The following is a 14617-nucleotide window of genomic DNA, read 5'->3' as shown; positions in this document are numbered from 1 at the left end:
CCGCATCTCCTCGTGTTTCACCCTCGCCATTGTTTTTGTCAGTATATCTGCCTTCTGACTTTTACTGCAAACATAAGCCACTGTTATCTTCCCATCTTCTACGCATTCTCTTATGAAATGGAACCTAATATCGATATGTTTGCTTCGACCATGAAATACAGGATTCCTCATGAGATCAAGGGCTGACTGGTTATCAACATACAGAGTTGCAGGGGGTATGTTTTCACCAGTGATTTCCACAAGAAGGCGATGTAACCAAATTCCTTGACAAGCTGCCACAGTTGCAGCCATAAATTCTGCCTCACATGAAGACAGGGCTACACACCGTTGTTTTTGGGACGTCCATGACACCAGGTTGTCATTCAAGTAGAAAGCCATCCCACCTGTGCTTCTCCTGTCAACCTCATCATTCCCCATATCACTGTCTGAGTATCCAGTGATGGTGATTTTCTTTTCTCCTTTTTTGTACACCAAGCCATAATCCAAGGTGCCCTTTACGTATCTTAGAATACCTTTTACAGCTTGAAGATGTTTCATGGTTGGTCTTTCCATGAAACGACTAACAACTCCAACTGCAAATGATATATCAGGGCGAGTGTGAGTTAAATACCTGAGTCCTCCTACTATGCTCCTGTATTCAGTAGGATTTACGAGCTCTCCTCCTTCATCTTTAGTTAGCTTCAACTTATGCTCCATTGGAGTTTTAGTGGGATTGCATTCTAACATTCGGGTCTTAGCAAGGATAGTTTTGGCATATGCTTCTTGCTTCAGAGTTATTCCAGCTTCACTTTGATTCACTTCAATTCCCAGATAATAAGTGAGCAAGCCAAGGTCACTCATCTCAAACTTGTTGTTCATCTCCAGTTTAAACTTTTCCACACCTTTTTGATTGCTTCCTGTTACTAGAAGATCATCCACATACACACCAATGATCAAGATGTGTCCTCCTTTCTTTCTTGTATAAACAGAGTGTTCTTGCTGGCATCTAAGATATCCCAAACTTCTCAAGTACTTATCCAAACAAGCATTCCAGGCTCTGGGTGCTTGTTTCAACCCATAGAGAGCCTTTGTGAGTTTGTACACCATTCCTTCTTTCCCCTTTTTCTCGAAACCCTCAGGTTAGGTTACGTATACTTCTTCATCTAAATTCCCATTCAGGAATGCTGACTTCACGTCAAGATGGTGCACTTCCCATCCGTTGGAGCCTGCAAGAGCTAGAATAGAGTGTACCGTCTCAATTCGTGCAACGGGAGCAAAGACTTCCTCGTAGTCGATTCCCTGTTTTTGGACGTAGCCCTTTGCTACGATTCTAGCCTTGTGCTTCACTATCTCCCCTGTTGGATCTCGTTTCACCTTAAATACCCATTTTAGACCAATTGGTTTTCGCCCGTTTGGCAGATTCACAAGGCTCCACGTATTGTTCTTCTCAATCGATGACAGCTTTGCCTTCATGGCATTCACCCACTTGACACTTTTCTTGGCTTCTAGAAACGTGGTTGGTTCTTCATCTTCACAGACCATCAGTATTTGTTCTGTGGCGTCGTACAGGTCTGTGAGTAACCTGTAACGTTTGGGAGCACCGCCACCAGTTGAGCTTGAATTTGTACCTGAGGAGTCTGGGGTAGATGCAATCGAATTTGTTGAAGTCGGAGAATTTGGCGTTGACGGGGAATTTGACGCAAGTGATGAGTTCAGTGGACTCTCATTCTCATCCGATTGGGGGCCCAGTTGGCGATTAGTGGGCTGTGAGTCGGTGCCAGCCCAACCCATATCATATGATGGATCTTGTCCATCGGGTGTACCCGGAATTTCCCCATCTCCTTCAATAGTCTCGCTTTCAACGACTAATTGATCATCATCGAAATCAAAACCTTCAACTGTGAAAGTCAAACCTGGTATTGCTCGTACCTTTGTCGCCTTTTCCCACATCCATGTTCGATCTTCATGAAATACCACATTCCTGCTTATGTGGATCGATCCAGTGTCTGGGTCTAGTAACCTGTATGCTTTCGTTCCCCTCTCAATTCCCAAATGTACCACATACTTGCTTCTTTCTTCTAATTTCTTTAAATGGCTCTTAGTAATCATCATGTGCGCCAGGCACCCAAAAACCTTGAGGTGCCCAATTTGTGGTTTACGACCGGTCTACATCTCGTATGGCGTTGATTCATTGAGAGCTTTGGTACTGATTCTGTTCAAAATGTGAACAGCATAGCTCACTGCTTCACCCCACAGTACATCTGGCATGCTTATCGTCTTTAGGTTGCATCTAACCATCTCCAGAATGGTTCTATTGCGTCTCTCTACCACGCCGTTTTGCTGTGGTGAAAACGGTGATGTGTAGTGACGTTCAAGCCCCGTTTCCTCACAATACTTTGTGAACTGGATCGAGAGAAACTCACCTCCACGGTCTGTTCTTAGTGTCTTTATCTTCTCACCCGTTTCTATCTCCACTTTTACCCTGAAGTTTTTGAAGAATTGAAAAGCCTCATCTTTCGACTTTAGCAAGTACATCCACATGACTCTGCTGTAGTCATCTACCAATAGCAAGAAATATCGGTTCCCTGCTGGTGTCGGAGGTGATATTGGTCCACATAAGTCCCCATGGATGAGCTCCAACCTCCTTTGTGCTCTGTAACTTGTGTGAGATGGGTATGGATTTCTTGACTGTTTCCCAACCAAACAGCCATCACACCGATGTGAGGGGATGTTTATCTTCGGCATTCCTTCAACCATCTTCTTATCAGACATTAATTTGAGTGCATCGAAGTTTACATGCCCCAACCTTGCATGCCACAACCACGTCGGATTGCTCAACTTCGCAATTAAGCAATTTGTTTTTATTTCTTCTAACTCAATCTTGTAGAGGCGATTCAGGGATTGTCGAACTTTCATCAATAGTCGCCCGGTTACATCATGAACCCATAGAAATGGTTCCTTGATTCTGATTTCGTCTCCTCCTTCAGATAGTTGACCCAAGCTTATGATGTTATTACAGAGATCAGGTATATAATACACCTCCTGTAGCTTCCTTTGTTCTCCGTTTTTGCACTGGAAAACTATACTCCCTTTCCCTTCGATTCTAACTCTGGATTCATTCCCAAATCTTACATAGCCTTGAATTGCTGTGTTAAGATCACGAAATTTCCTTTTATCACCTGTCATGTGATTGCTAGCCCCTGTGTCTAAGTACCACAGGTTTGTTTGACTTGATTCATCTCCTTTTGTTTTCAGTTGAGGGTTTACTTTTTCTTCATTCAGGAAGACTTCACACATCTCTTCTCCTGTTTCAAAAGATGCCAACATAAGTGCAGGTTCATCATCTCGTATTAGATTGTTTTCTTGAATTCTTTCACGTCTTGGATTTTTACATTCAGCAGCATAGTGGCCAAATTCTTGACAGTTGTAGCACTGCACACCACTTTTGTCTTGATTACTGGATGAGGCACGACTCCCATCCTTTTGATTGTGTGGACCACTCCTTCCACGACCACCTCGACCTGTCTGATTATGGCCTCTGCCCCGTCCTCTTCCTCTTCCACGTGAACTCCCAGAGCTTCCTCTATCTTGTCCATCTTGTCCTTCTTCGTTTCCACAAGGGTGTTGGTGGTTCTTGGCTCAACAGCCTCCCATACGCCATGGGCCTGCATGAAGACCTTCATTTTAATGGCCCATGCTGCATAGTTGCTCCTAGAAAGCATTGGGTAATGCAACGTTATCTGACCATCCTTCTCACCATTTCCTGACATTTCTTCGGGTCGTGGTTGATACTTGGGCATGCACCAGATTCGCTCTGATACCAAGTGTTGGTCTTTCACAAGGGTATGAGTGTCCTTTTGCAGAAAGTAACACAACAGGGGACAAAAGACTGGTTTTATCAAGGAAGGGTAAATCTGGTATATATTGAAGTTATTGACCTCAACAGGGAACCAATAAAGATAATAGGGACAAAAACAATACATAGGAACAGAAATGCTTCACTTTTCTTATTCAAAAACTGGGAAGAGAAAAGAGGATACAAAACTCCTCGTACATACCTCACTATTTAAGAGAAAAATTAGCATAAAAATAGCAACTACTCTACTGCTAGCTAAAGACCAGGGGACGCTATCCACATGGCCTTGACTTATTCTTTTCTACTTTTGAAATAAAAACAAATAAGGAAACGTGCATTAAACTAAATATAACTCTGAACTATTTTAATACCTACTGTGTCTCTTTATTTTAGTCAGAGCAAAACAACCTTTGCAAGTTTTGTTGATTCATCAACCATTCCAGATATATGCTTATCAGGTATTCTTGGAGCCAGCAACAAAATCATCATAATGGATTAGAAAACTAGCTTTTTTTAGCATCACATTCACCTATTAAACAATTAAATTAAGTGTAATGAGTTCGATTGAAAAGCAGAGTAAGATCAAACTTAGGTTAAAAGTCAAAACCACTTCCATGAACTATAAAAATTTGGTTCAGAGCTCGATAGGAACTCTGCTGCTATTCATCAATGGTAGTACAACATATGAAATTCAAGGAGACGAGAGAAGATTAAAAGGCCAGAAAAAAGGATTCCGCTAAGCGAGATTAGAACATAAAAGATCGAATCTTATGAGAGATAAGCAAACCTTACAAATAGAGCAAGGCTCAACAATCGAAGCTTATAGCAGAGATGCGAATCGACAATCAAAGACGAGACGAAGATTTATTGCCGGTGAGGATGAGAAAATGTGAGGCGGAGATGGAGGATTTAGCGTTGATTTTCTCAAGGCTAAACAACAGGAAGAAAAAGAGAGATCTCTGGCGGAGCTGCTATCGGAAGGTGAATGAGTGGCATGAGTATCTAGATCCGGCGAAGCATCAATCGTCTCCGGCGAAGGAGAAGGAGGAGCAGGCATCGTTGCTGGAGAGGGAAAGGAGGTGGCGACAGGCATGGATGGTGATGATAAATTAGTAGTTTTGATTTTAGGAATTCAGAAAATCTATACACCTAATTTACCCCTATAATTTTTTGTTAAAAAACCACATATACCATTGAAGCTATGTTTATTTACCATATTGCCATCTTTGATCTTGATCGTTCAGTTTTTTGATCTAGTGGTCCACTTTTAATTCTCGGGTTCTCGGGAAACTATAGGTTCTCAAATGATCCTTCCTCTCTCTCTCTCTCTCTCTCTCTCTCTCTCTCTCTATATATATATATATATATATATATATATATATATATATATATATATATATATATATATATATATATATATATATATATATATATATATATATATGGGTAAAGTGAATATACCTAACAATCTTATATAAGCTTAAGCAATGTTTTGAAAACCGGACCGGACCATTGAACCGCTCGTCTTACCGGTTCGATGGTTCAACTGGTTTGACCGATCGAACCGGTCCTAAAAACCGGATGAACCGGACGATATATATATATATATATATATATATATATATATATATATATATATATATATATATATATATATATATATATATATATATATATATATATATATATATATATCATGATTTTTGAACATTTAAAATGAAACGGCACATTCCGATTTCAACTTCAAATAAATTATAAGCTTACTCCTTAAAATCATTTATAAACTTACTCCTTAAACTCTTGTAAAAAAGGTAATGCCAAAAGAAAAAAAAATATTTTATTGAATGTAGAAAAGAATCCTCAAAGTCACTGTTCAAGTCTATCCCACATCGCCCAAAAAACTAAAATGGAGGCTTTGGAAAGGTGTATAAAACGAATGGAGTGAGTGGGTTTTTAAAGACCAAGGAACGGATCTCCCATATTACAGCGAGGGTCCCTTTAACTTCTTTTTAGTATAAAATTTATAATATTTTATTGGGTTTCCGGTTTTGTCCGGTTTGACCAGTCCGGTTTTTTCCGGTTTTTGGTTGAACCGCTGGTTCGTTACCGGTTTGTTTACAAGCGGTTTTCAGACTTAAGAGAACCGGTAGACTTACCGGTTCCCGGTTAAACCGGTTGAACCGGCCGGTCCGGTCCGGTTTTCAAAACAATGAGCTTAAGTACCTAACCTCATCAAACTACGTTATTTTGCATTAAATTTTCATTGCAATCATCCAAGGTTCTTAAAGTTCATCCCTAAACTTGATTTACTTCAAAATTTTTTGGAAATTCATCATTATATTTCTCCTATATCTTTTCATTTGTAGCGGTAGTATATGAAGCCCATCAGGTGGTATTCGATAGAAAAAACGTGATGTAAAAGAAAGATATATTCTTGAAAGTCCAAAGATTTTGGAAGTAATCAAGTTATGGGGTTGAAGTTTAAGAACCTTAGGAAATTACAATGTAAATATGATACAAACCGATGTAGTATTATGGAGTTAGGTACCTAAGCTTATAAAAGGTTGTTAGGTATATTCACTTTACCCATATATATATAACCCTCTTTATTTGGGCGCTGATAAACATGACCGAAACGACCAGTTGTATCATAGTTCCGTCATTAGATGGTCGGAAGCGTTCCAACAATCGATTCTTCAATTCCGTCATACTTATAATGTTTGTCGAACCCTACTTACCAAAATTAAATTGATAACTATTAAGGAAATACTAATCTTAATTAAATATAAAAGATAACCCTCTTCATTTGTGGTGGTGATAAACACGACCAAAACATATCAAAGGCTTGTTAAAAAAGATCCACATTATGTAAGGTAGGAATCTCCCTTCGTCAAGTTAGAAGTGTTCATGATTCAGGTCAACTATAACCTGTCCAGTTCATTTGTTAAACTGGTTATTTGGATTGTGTTGTTCTTTGATTTTCGGGTGAAACCAAATAAATAGCTTGTCGGATGTTTTAGTCCCAGTTTTATATATTTTTAATGGGAAGTGATTCGCACCCAACAATTTTTCTCCATACACAACAATTTATGTTTTATGGAGTTGTCGAATGTTTTTGTATGGAAATTTTTTGTTGTGTATGAATTAGTACCCATTTTTAATAGGGGCCGGCCGAAGCCCAAACTTTTGCAAATAGTATAATTTTTTTAGTATATATTTCATATGTTTTGGCTTGTTTCACGTGTATATATTTTTTAATTTACTTTAAGCTCTTATTACCTTGATATACTTTGACTTGTTTGCACTTGTATGGAACAGCATCTCCCAAATCTGAAGATCTTGGAACTTGTTAGATTGAATAACCTAATCATGACACCAGATTTTGATAGAATTCCAAATCTTGAAAGACTCATTCTTCGTGGATGCCAGCGTTTAAAAAAGATTCATCCATCGATTGGAAACTTGGAAAGGCTCATTTTCCTATCTATAGAGTTTTGTTCTGGTCTTAAGATATTTCCACCGATTAAGCGACTAAAGAAACTCGAGACCCTTTCATTATCAGATTGCCCCAAACTTTTTAAGCTCTTGGGGATCCAACAGAAAATGAACGGTCTACTGCATCTTCATTCAAATATTAGTGGGAAAGAAGTTGCATCCTACAAAAAGTATTCTTCAAACTTTGTCGTTACTTGTTGGACGTGTGGTGACACAAAAATTAGAAACCCAGCAGAGGACCTGATTGATGTAGAAGAATGTTGTTTAGAGGAGCCTTATTTACCTCGCAACAACAATACAGTGTTACGGTTTTTTCCCAGAGGCTTAAGAAAGTTAAATCTCCGGTACTGCAGTCTGGGAGATAAAGACATTGACTCTGCTGTTTGGGAGTTTCCCAACTTGGAAGAACTCAATCTAAAAGGAAATAAGTTTTCAAGATTAAATTTTAGTCGATGGCAACTTCCTCAGCTCAAATGGCTGGACGTGTCATTGTGCCAATTACTTGTAGAATTGTGGGATCTGCCATCAAGTATAGCTGTTGTTATAGCGGATAATTGTTGGTCACTTGAAAGCTTTGGAGATATTTCAAACTGTAAGTGGTTGTGGAAAGTCTCATTGTGTGGGTACAACAAACTTGGTCCACTTGTTGGTGACATATTACTAGACTCCATGCTCCAGGTTTACTTTACCTTTACGTTTGGAATTTCACTCTTTATATAAAATCCAAAAAGCAGAATAATTGAACGTGTTTTCCATGGCAGGGAAATGCTCTTGAAGATCACTTTATCAGTGTCAATCTTGGATATAAGATGATTCCAAGGGGGTTTGTTGGTAGGCTGTTTAAGGGGACAACATTTACATTGCGTCTTCCATATGATTGGTACAAAGACTTTTGTGGGTTCTTAATATGCATTGTTACCAAAGCAAGACATCCGCAAATAAATATAATCATCAGGCAGGATGTGGATGAAGATATTCTCTCCGTGCTTTGGCAAGAGTCTAGTGAAGCACCAGCAGATCCTAAATATGATGGAAGTGGGTCAATCATAGGATATGTTTCCTTTAGTTCACTGAGGCACACAACATTATTGAATTCTTCATACAATATGATATCATTTTCAATAGACGGAGGACATCTGAGTGGCTTAGCAGCTAACAGTTATGTTGGAGGTGAGCTCATTCCTTGGGGAAGTAAAGGGGATGAGGTGAAAACAACAAATTGCTCAGAATTTTGGGACAAGGAAAATGAAGATGGTTCAAACACATTTAAAATCCGACAACATGATTCAAAGTCTTCTGTTGAGATCTTATGGCGGCCTTACTACACACAGGTCTGTGGACTTAACTCACTTTCTGAAACTTCTTCTTTTGCATGTTCTCATTTGATAGTCAGTGGTAACGTGTGTTTTTGAAAACCAAAGTCGATCTACAAAATAATATTTCCATCTGTCTCCAACTTTCAAATCCAACCAACCAACCAAACACATTATAGATTCCAAATCTTACCAACTGTCGGTTTTTCCAAACAAATATGTTTTTTTTTTCTTGGACACCCACTAAAGTCCATTCATTTGAATCTGGTTTGTAAATCTTTCAAAGGATTTGACATGTATATATGGTAAATGACAAAATTGCTCTTCTTTCGTAATTATCTTATCTGTTTCACTAATCATTTTAGATAATTATAAAAATTGTTAAATTACTTTCCTGAAAATTGATTTTTTTTTTTACACAAACTGCATAAATACTTCAAAAAAATAAAAGAAATGATTCTTGTCACATATCATTCCAACATATAATACTTTTGTGAATTAATTCTCTACATATTCAATGGGATATTTCATAAAAAAGATTGTTGGCTCGTGGAATCATATACCTGTGGTCCAAAAAATGAAGTAAGAAATTAGGAAAGGTAAAATAAAATTGCTGCTGAACCTAGCTAGCTATTACAGATGAGAACATGGATATGTTGTCTATATCTGCAGAAGAAAGCCTAAAACCATGCTGCAAAAATAAAACCAAACTTACTCTTTTTAGCCTCGTTTAAATTAATTCTGGAGATTAACTTTCATAGTTGGTTGTTATTACTTTGTATTCAATTGCAGAAAGTGGTTGTCAAAGTGAATGTACACGATGATAAAGGAAAGCGGAAGGTTTTGAAGGCAGTTTCCACCCTTTCAGGTTAATAATATATTGTGTTTGTTTTTGTTTTCCTTCTATTTTCACGTGAAACCATATGTTTGACTAAAGCTCGTTTTGAAATATATACATACAGGGGTCGAGTCCATAGCTTTCAGCATGAAAGAGAAGACACTGACTGTCACTGGGGACGTTGATCCAGTTTTTATCGTCGGAAAACTGAAAAAGTATTGCCACACAGAGATAGTGACCATTGGAACAGCCAAAGGTTGGTAGAAGCTTTCAGCAGGACCTTCAATCCTGAAATCGTACAAGAGTGTCACAATGATTGTGTTATATCTGAGCTCTTAGACTTGAGGGAGTGATGTCAGCAATACCCACTACAAAAAATATGTCAATTAGTGACCAAAACGAAATGGTCACTAACAATAGAATGAGTCGTCACTAAATGATTTAGTGACCAAAATTTCGGTCGTCACTTTTCGTCACTATAGGTCGGTCACAAAACCGATTTAGTGACCAGATATAAATGTGGTCACTAAACAGTGACTAAAATATAGTCGTCACTAAATCTGTGACGACCCGCTTCGTCACTAAATGTTGTCACTAATCAATGAAAGTCGTCCCTATTTTATCTACTTAGTGTCCAATAAAAGTCGTCACTGTTTTATCTGATTAGTGACCATAGAAAGTGGTCACTGGTTTATCTAATTAGTGACTATAACTGGTCGTCACTGATTTAGCCTTTTAGACAAAAAAGGGTCAATAATTAAGAAATTTTGAAATATTAAATGTCATTTTTAAAACGAAATATAATAATATCCAATTAGACAAAAGAAAAGGCAAATGCTATAAATGTTTATAATACAACAATAACCAAATAAATCTTCATATAAGAACGGATGATTTCCCACCTAAATTATACATGAAATTATAGAGCTACTAACACTACAAAAGCAAAATAAAAGTAATCAAATGAAAAGTTCCATTTGTTGGGCATCCTTATGGAATACTTTTCAGACTCCTGCAAAATACAATGATAAAATGGTCATTTACCAAATAGAATGGTCAAATAGTCATTCATTAAATAGAAGGGTAAAATGGTCATGTAGTCAAAGGAGAGTAGGATATTGTTTCTTTTGTTGGTAAGCATTGTTTCTAAATAGAAGGGTAAAATGATCATTTTCTCAAACAAGAGTAAGATACTATTTCTTTTGTGAGTAATCATTGTTTCTAAATAGAAGGGTTAAACGATCATTTAATCTAACAAAATTAAGATACTGTTTCCTTGTTAGCAAGCATTGTTTTTAAATAGAAAGGTAAAATGATCATTGGCCAAAGAGAAGGGTAAAATGACCATTTACTCAAGAAAGAGTTAGACACTACTTCTTTGTTAACAAGAATCATTTCTAATTAGATGGGTAAAATGGTCATTTACTCGGATTCAGATAGTTTATTCTAGTACTGGATACCCATACACGACTTCATGGGAAAAAATCCAGTAAGCTATCTATATATGTGTCTCTTTTCTACTTAATACAAAAAGTCAAGGAAAAGAAAAGGGTAAAATGATCATATTATATGGTAGTAGGAATAGAGGGTTGTTACCTTCATATAAGGTAATGCATTATAGATCATAGCAATTTCACTGAGATGCTATACCTACACTCACACAACCAAAAGTTACAATTTTTATAAAAGAGAGTAGAAAAATAATGAGAAACAAAATCTTGAACCTAGTTGACCAAAGAATGAAGGTCAAACCTGAGCCATAAAAGCCAGTATGGAGTAGAACCAAATGTCTCCTTTGTCCCAAAGAAAGAGTATCTAATAATCTAATTATCAACACCATAAATAATATATGGTTACAAAGTAATGAAATCATTTATTTTTTTTCTTCCATTTCTTCAAGCTCAAATATTTTTTACCTCAATAGGATATAAGCCAAAGAGCTAACAATAGGATGTGTTTGAACCTGTCACAATCAAGTTTTTTTTTTATCTCAGTAAAATTGTAATAAAACTAAAAATTTATTAACTAAAAGGAAGAAAGCTCTAACCTCAGGAAAACTATAAAGGATTCCCCACTACATACAATCTTGAACTTATTTGAGGCAATGTTGCTGAAATTGGGAGTGGACACAAATTTTGTGATTCTTCTGAGAGGGAGGTATTTTTTCCGATATTGTAGTTAGGCACCTAAAACCACAAAATAAATAATAATAATAATAATAATAATAATAATAATAATAATAATAATAATAATAATAATAATAATAATAATAATCAGTAATTGTCCTTTAATGTTGTTATTATATCTTGATTTACCTTTTCTTGTAGAGTTCTACATATGTGTTCTCTTGCAGAAAGACGGAGTTGCACAGACTGAAGATTATCCTGCAACTTTTTGGTTTCTTTCTCATCATGTTTTGCTTTCTCAGTCTATTTTTTAAGAAAATAAACAACAAATAATTAATTTAATTATATAAGAAAACAATATAATAAATAAATGAAAGTATTTTGCTAATTAATTACCAGTTGTTTGTACTTGAATAGCTCAGTGACATCAGGTTGTTTTCTAGCTGGTCATATTCAACACCTCTCACTCTGCATGCAAAATTCAGGGAACAAATTATTTCTCCCAAATCCGATGAAAATCAATGTCATACAATCACCTCCTGCAAGAAAATATCAATCTACTTTTACTAATTTATTTATTGTAGTATTGTAATTTTATCACAACATTATGTACAAAGAAAGCTCACCTAGAGAGCTCTGAAGATTATGGGTAAGCTTTGAGTTCCTGATTTGGTCAAAAAGAAGATTGAAATAAGAAGTAAATAAATAAATAAATAATCTAAGATGGGGTAGATGAGAGACATACCTGTAAGGAATGTGAGAAGTCTTTGATGCAAGAGCTGAAATCACATCTCCTAAAGCTGAAAGTGATTTATTTATGAATTCGGATTCCTTCAATCTTCTCCACATGTTCACTTCCCACCAAATTAAATAACCACGAACTGTCCATTCACCAAATTCTCCCCACGAACTGTCACTCTCAATAAGCTACACAACAATATTTTCCATAAAGATTCCACCTTGATTATATATTCACAACTACAATGCTATAACTGAATACACACACACACACACTTACCAGTGAGATTGGCTACTTAGCTCATTGGCATTGGTAGATCCAACAGATCTGACACGACTCCCGCTTTTGAGCAGTTCCCATACTTCATGTCTTGTACACAGGGACCTCTGAGAGTCCAGGAACTTTTTGCGTTCCTTCAGCTGATTGCTTAATTTCCAACCTGGATTTGTATGTTTATGAATAGATGTAGAAAACTAAGTAAGATGGTGTATGTCAAGATTCAAGAAAGCTTACATTTGTTTCCTACTTCCATATTCAAAATCATTAGGAAACAAGAATATTTTTAACACATTTATCCCTTAATCCCTGCCCTCCATACATGAAAACTTCATTAAGACATTAACTTCCAATTTCCTTTATGATACTTGTAAATTGTTGATTCTGATGATTTATTCCATAAACAAACACTCTACGGAGCCAAGTCTAGGGTTTTGATATCACAACAGAGAAGTATACCCTATTTGACCTCCTCAGAAAAGCAATCAAAGAATTAAATAATAGCAAATGCAGGAGAATATAATTGAGCTAATTAATTACCATTGAGTGTACATATCCAGAACAACGATCTTATCACCGACGACATTAACGATTGGCCAAAATGTATCCTTATCAACCTCGGTAATCTAACCTACAACGACCGTTGGACCGGACATCTCTAAGCGAGATCTCACCTTCACCGAAGACCTCAAGTATTTTTTGGTTTTACTATCGACTGACTTGGTTGAAGCAACGGATCGCTGAACGTCTCTGCCGATGGTAAATTGTTTAGTCGGCCGTAATGACTGTGATCCAGTTGATGGCGGCGACGGAATCGGCCGGCAAACATGATGAATTTGTAACGCCGTTGTAGCGAATGAGGGCGCTTATCTCGGAGTATCTGAATGCTTGGAGAGAGATGTGATGGAGCGACGATGGACTGGCGGCGACGGACAGGCGGCGATGGACCAGCGACAATGGTCCAACAATGATAGGTCGGCGCGATGTTGTCAAACTGGAGATTATTGTGTATCAATTTAGGGCAAAAGAGATGTGTTGAGTCGATTTAGGGCATAGTAATCTTTATTGGTAGTCAAAATTAGTCAACCTTGTTTATCCCCCTTACTAAACCAATTAATCGTATTTATAAAAATTATCTGTGTAATTATAATTTGGTCAAAATTAGTCAAGTGTCCTTATTTACTGCTTTATAGTCACTAATTGTTTTTTTCTTATAATCCATCAGTGACCACTATTGGGTGGTCACTAATTGTTTTTCCCCATTTTAAAGAGTAAACGTGTAGTTTTAAATAAGAATAGGTAGTGACCATTATTTTTGGTCACTAAACCTCCAATGCAGTGACCACTTTTTTTGTCACTAAATTTCTAACATATTTACCATTATTCTTAGTCACTATATAGTTAACATAGTGACAATTATTTTTAGTCACGAAATAGTTGTTATGATATGAAACAAAAGTAGTTTAATTTTTTCGCGTTTTAGTGACCGAGTTAGTGACCATCACGTATAATTCGTTATTAAATTTGTAGGATTACCAAAATTTAGTGACCACTTAATTTCTAGTGACTTAAAGATGCTTTTAGTGACCAAATTTCAGGTCGTCACTAAAAATTAGTCACTAATAAGGTATTTTCTTATAGTGACCACACTCTACCTCATTTTGCCATAAATTAAAATTCAAACAAAAAAAGTTGCAACAGATTAATTGCTCAGAATACAACTTATTCAGGGGTTTCGTCATACATCATTATAAACATTAAATGACATTTCCGTATGCACGTCTCCCACTTTCACCCTCATCTTGTAATTAAAACTATGGGTTGATTTTTTTTCCTCAAGATAATATTACAACATTCATGTTTCTTTATATATTAAACATGTTTTTATATTTACTTCAATACTTGTATGCTTATTCCATTTACTATTGGGGAATTTCGAAAATTTGGGTTATAAGAAATTTGGATCACAAACAGGAATCGTGTTATACACTTTCC

At 36.6% G+C, this 14617-nt stretch overlaps 2 protein-coding genes and 1 long non-coding RNA gene across 4 annotated transcripts; 2 read left to right on the top strand and 1 right to left on the bottom strand.

Annotated features, from left to right (window-relative positions):
- The first annotated feature begins 4666 nt into the window (after positions 1–4666).
- LOC128127743 (TMV resistance protein N-like) lies at positions 4667–8050 on the top strand. Its single transcript, XM_052766424.1, has 2 exons — positions 4667–4933; positions 7154–8050. Exons 1-2 carry the CDS (start codon positions 4667–4669, stop codon positions 8048–8050), a joined length of 1164 nt encoding a protein of 387 aa, XP_052622384.1.
- On the top strand, positions 7809–9967 carry LOC128128177 (uncharacterized). Its single transcript, XM_052767061.1, has 3 exons — positions 7809–8661; positions 9436–9511; positions 9606–9967. The coding sequence occupies exons 1-3, from the start codon at positions 8140–8142 to the stop codon at positions 9743–9745; spliced, it is 738 nt and encodes a 245-aa protein (XP_052623021.1). The 5' UTR covers positions 7809–8139; the 3' UTR covers positions 9746–9967.
- Positions 9968–10383: 416 nt separating this feature from the next.
- On the bottom strand, positions 10384–12771 carry LOC128128178 (uncharacterized). Of its 2 annotated transcripts, none has more exons than XR_008225966.1 (10): positions 12626–12771; positions 12353–12534; positions 12234–12271; positions 12004–12146; positions 11797–11910; positions 11529–11667; positions 11398–11444; positions 11234–11304; positions 11078–11131; positions 10384–10493 (listed from the first exon to the last, which is right to left on the bottom strand). It is a non-coding gene; the product is annotated as an uncharacterized LOC128128178 (long non-coding RNA). The 2 variants fall into 2 exon arrangements; XR_008225967.1 differs by having other exon boundaries at positions 12004–12075.
- Between the last annotated feature and the right edge of the window lie 1846 nt (positions 12772–14617).

This window comes from Lactuca sativa, chromosome 8 (genome assembly GCF_002870075.4).
Source record: "Lactuca sativa cultivar Salinas chromosome 8, Lsat_Salinas_v11, whole genome shotgun sequence".
Lineage (NCBI taxonomy): Eukaryota > Viridiplantae > Streptophyta > Magnoliopsida > Asterales > Asteraceae > Lactuca > Lactuca sativa.
This window is presented reverse-complemented; position numbering and strand designations above follow the sequence as displayed.

What these genes read in the sequence shown, in the direction of transcription:
- LOC128127743 (XM_052766424.1), top strand. Translation starts at nt 4,667, where the DNA reads ATGCGAATCGACAATCAAAGACGAGACGAAGATTTATTGCCGGTGAGG. An exon ending in GGTGGCGACAGGCATGGATG is followed by an intron (nt 4,934 to 7,153) that starts GTGATGATAAAT and finishes TGTATGGAACAG; the next exon opens with CATCTCCCAAATCTGAAGAT.
- LOC128128177 (XM_052767061.1), top strand. Translation starts at nt 8,140, where the DNA reads ATGATTCCAAGGGGGTTTGTTGGTAGGCTGTTTAAGGGGACAACATTT. An exon ending in GGCGGCCTTACTACACACAG is followed by an intron (nt 8,662 to 9,435) that starts GTCTGTGGACTT and finishes ATTCAATTGCAG; the next exon opens with AAAGTGGTTGTCAAAGTGAA. An exon ending in GGCAGTTTCCACCCTTTCAG is followed by an intron (nt 9,512 to 9,605) that starts GTTAATAATATA and finishes ATATACATACAG; the next exon opens with GGGTCGAGTCCATAGCTTTC.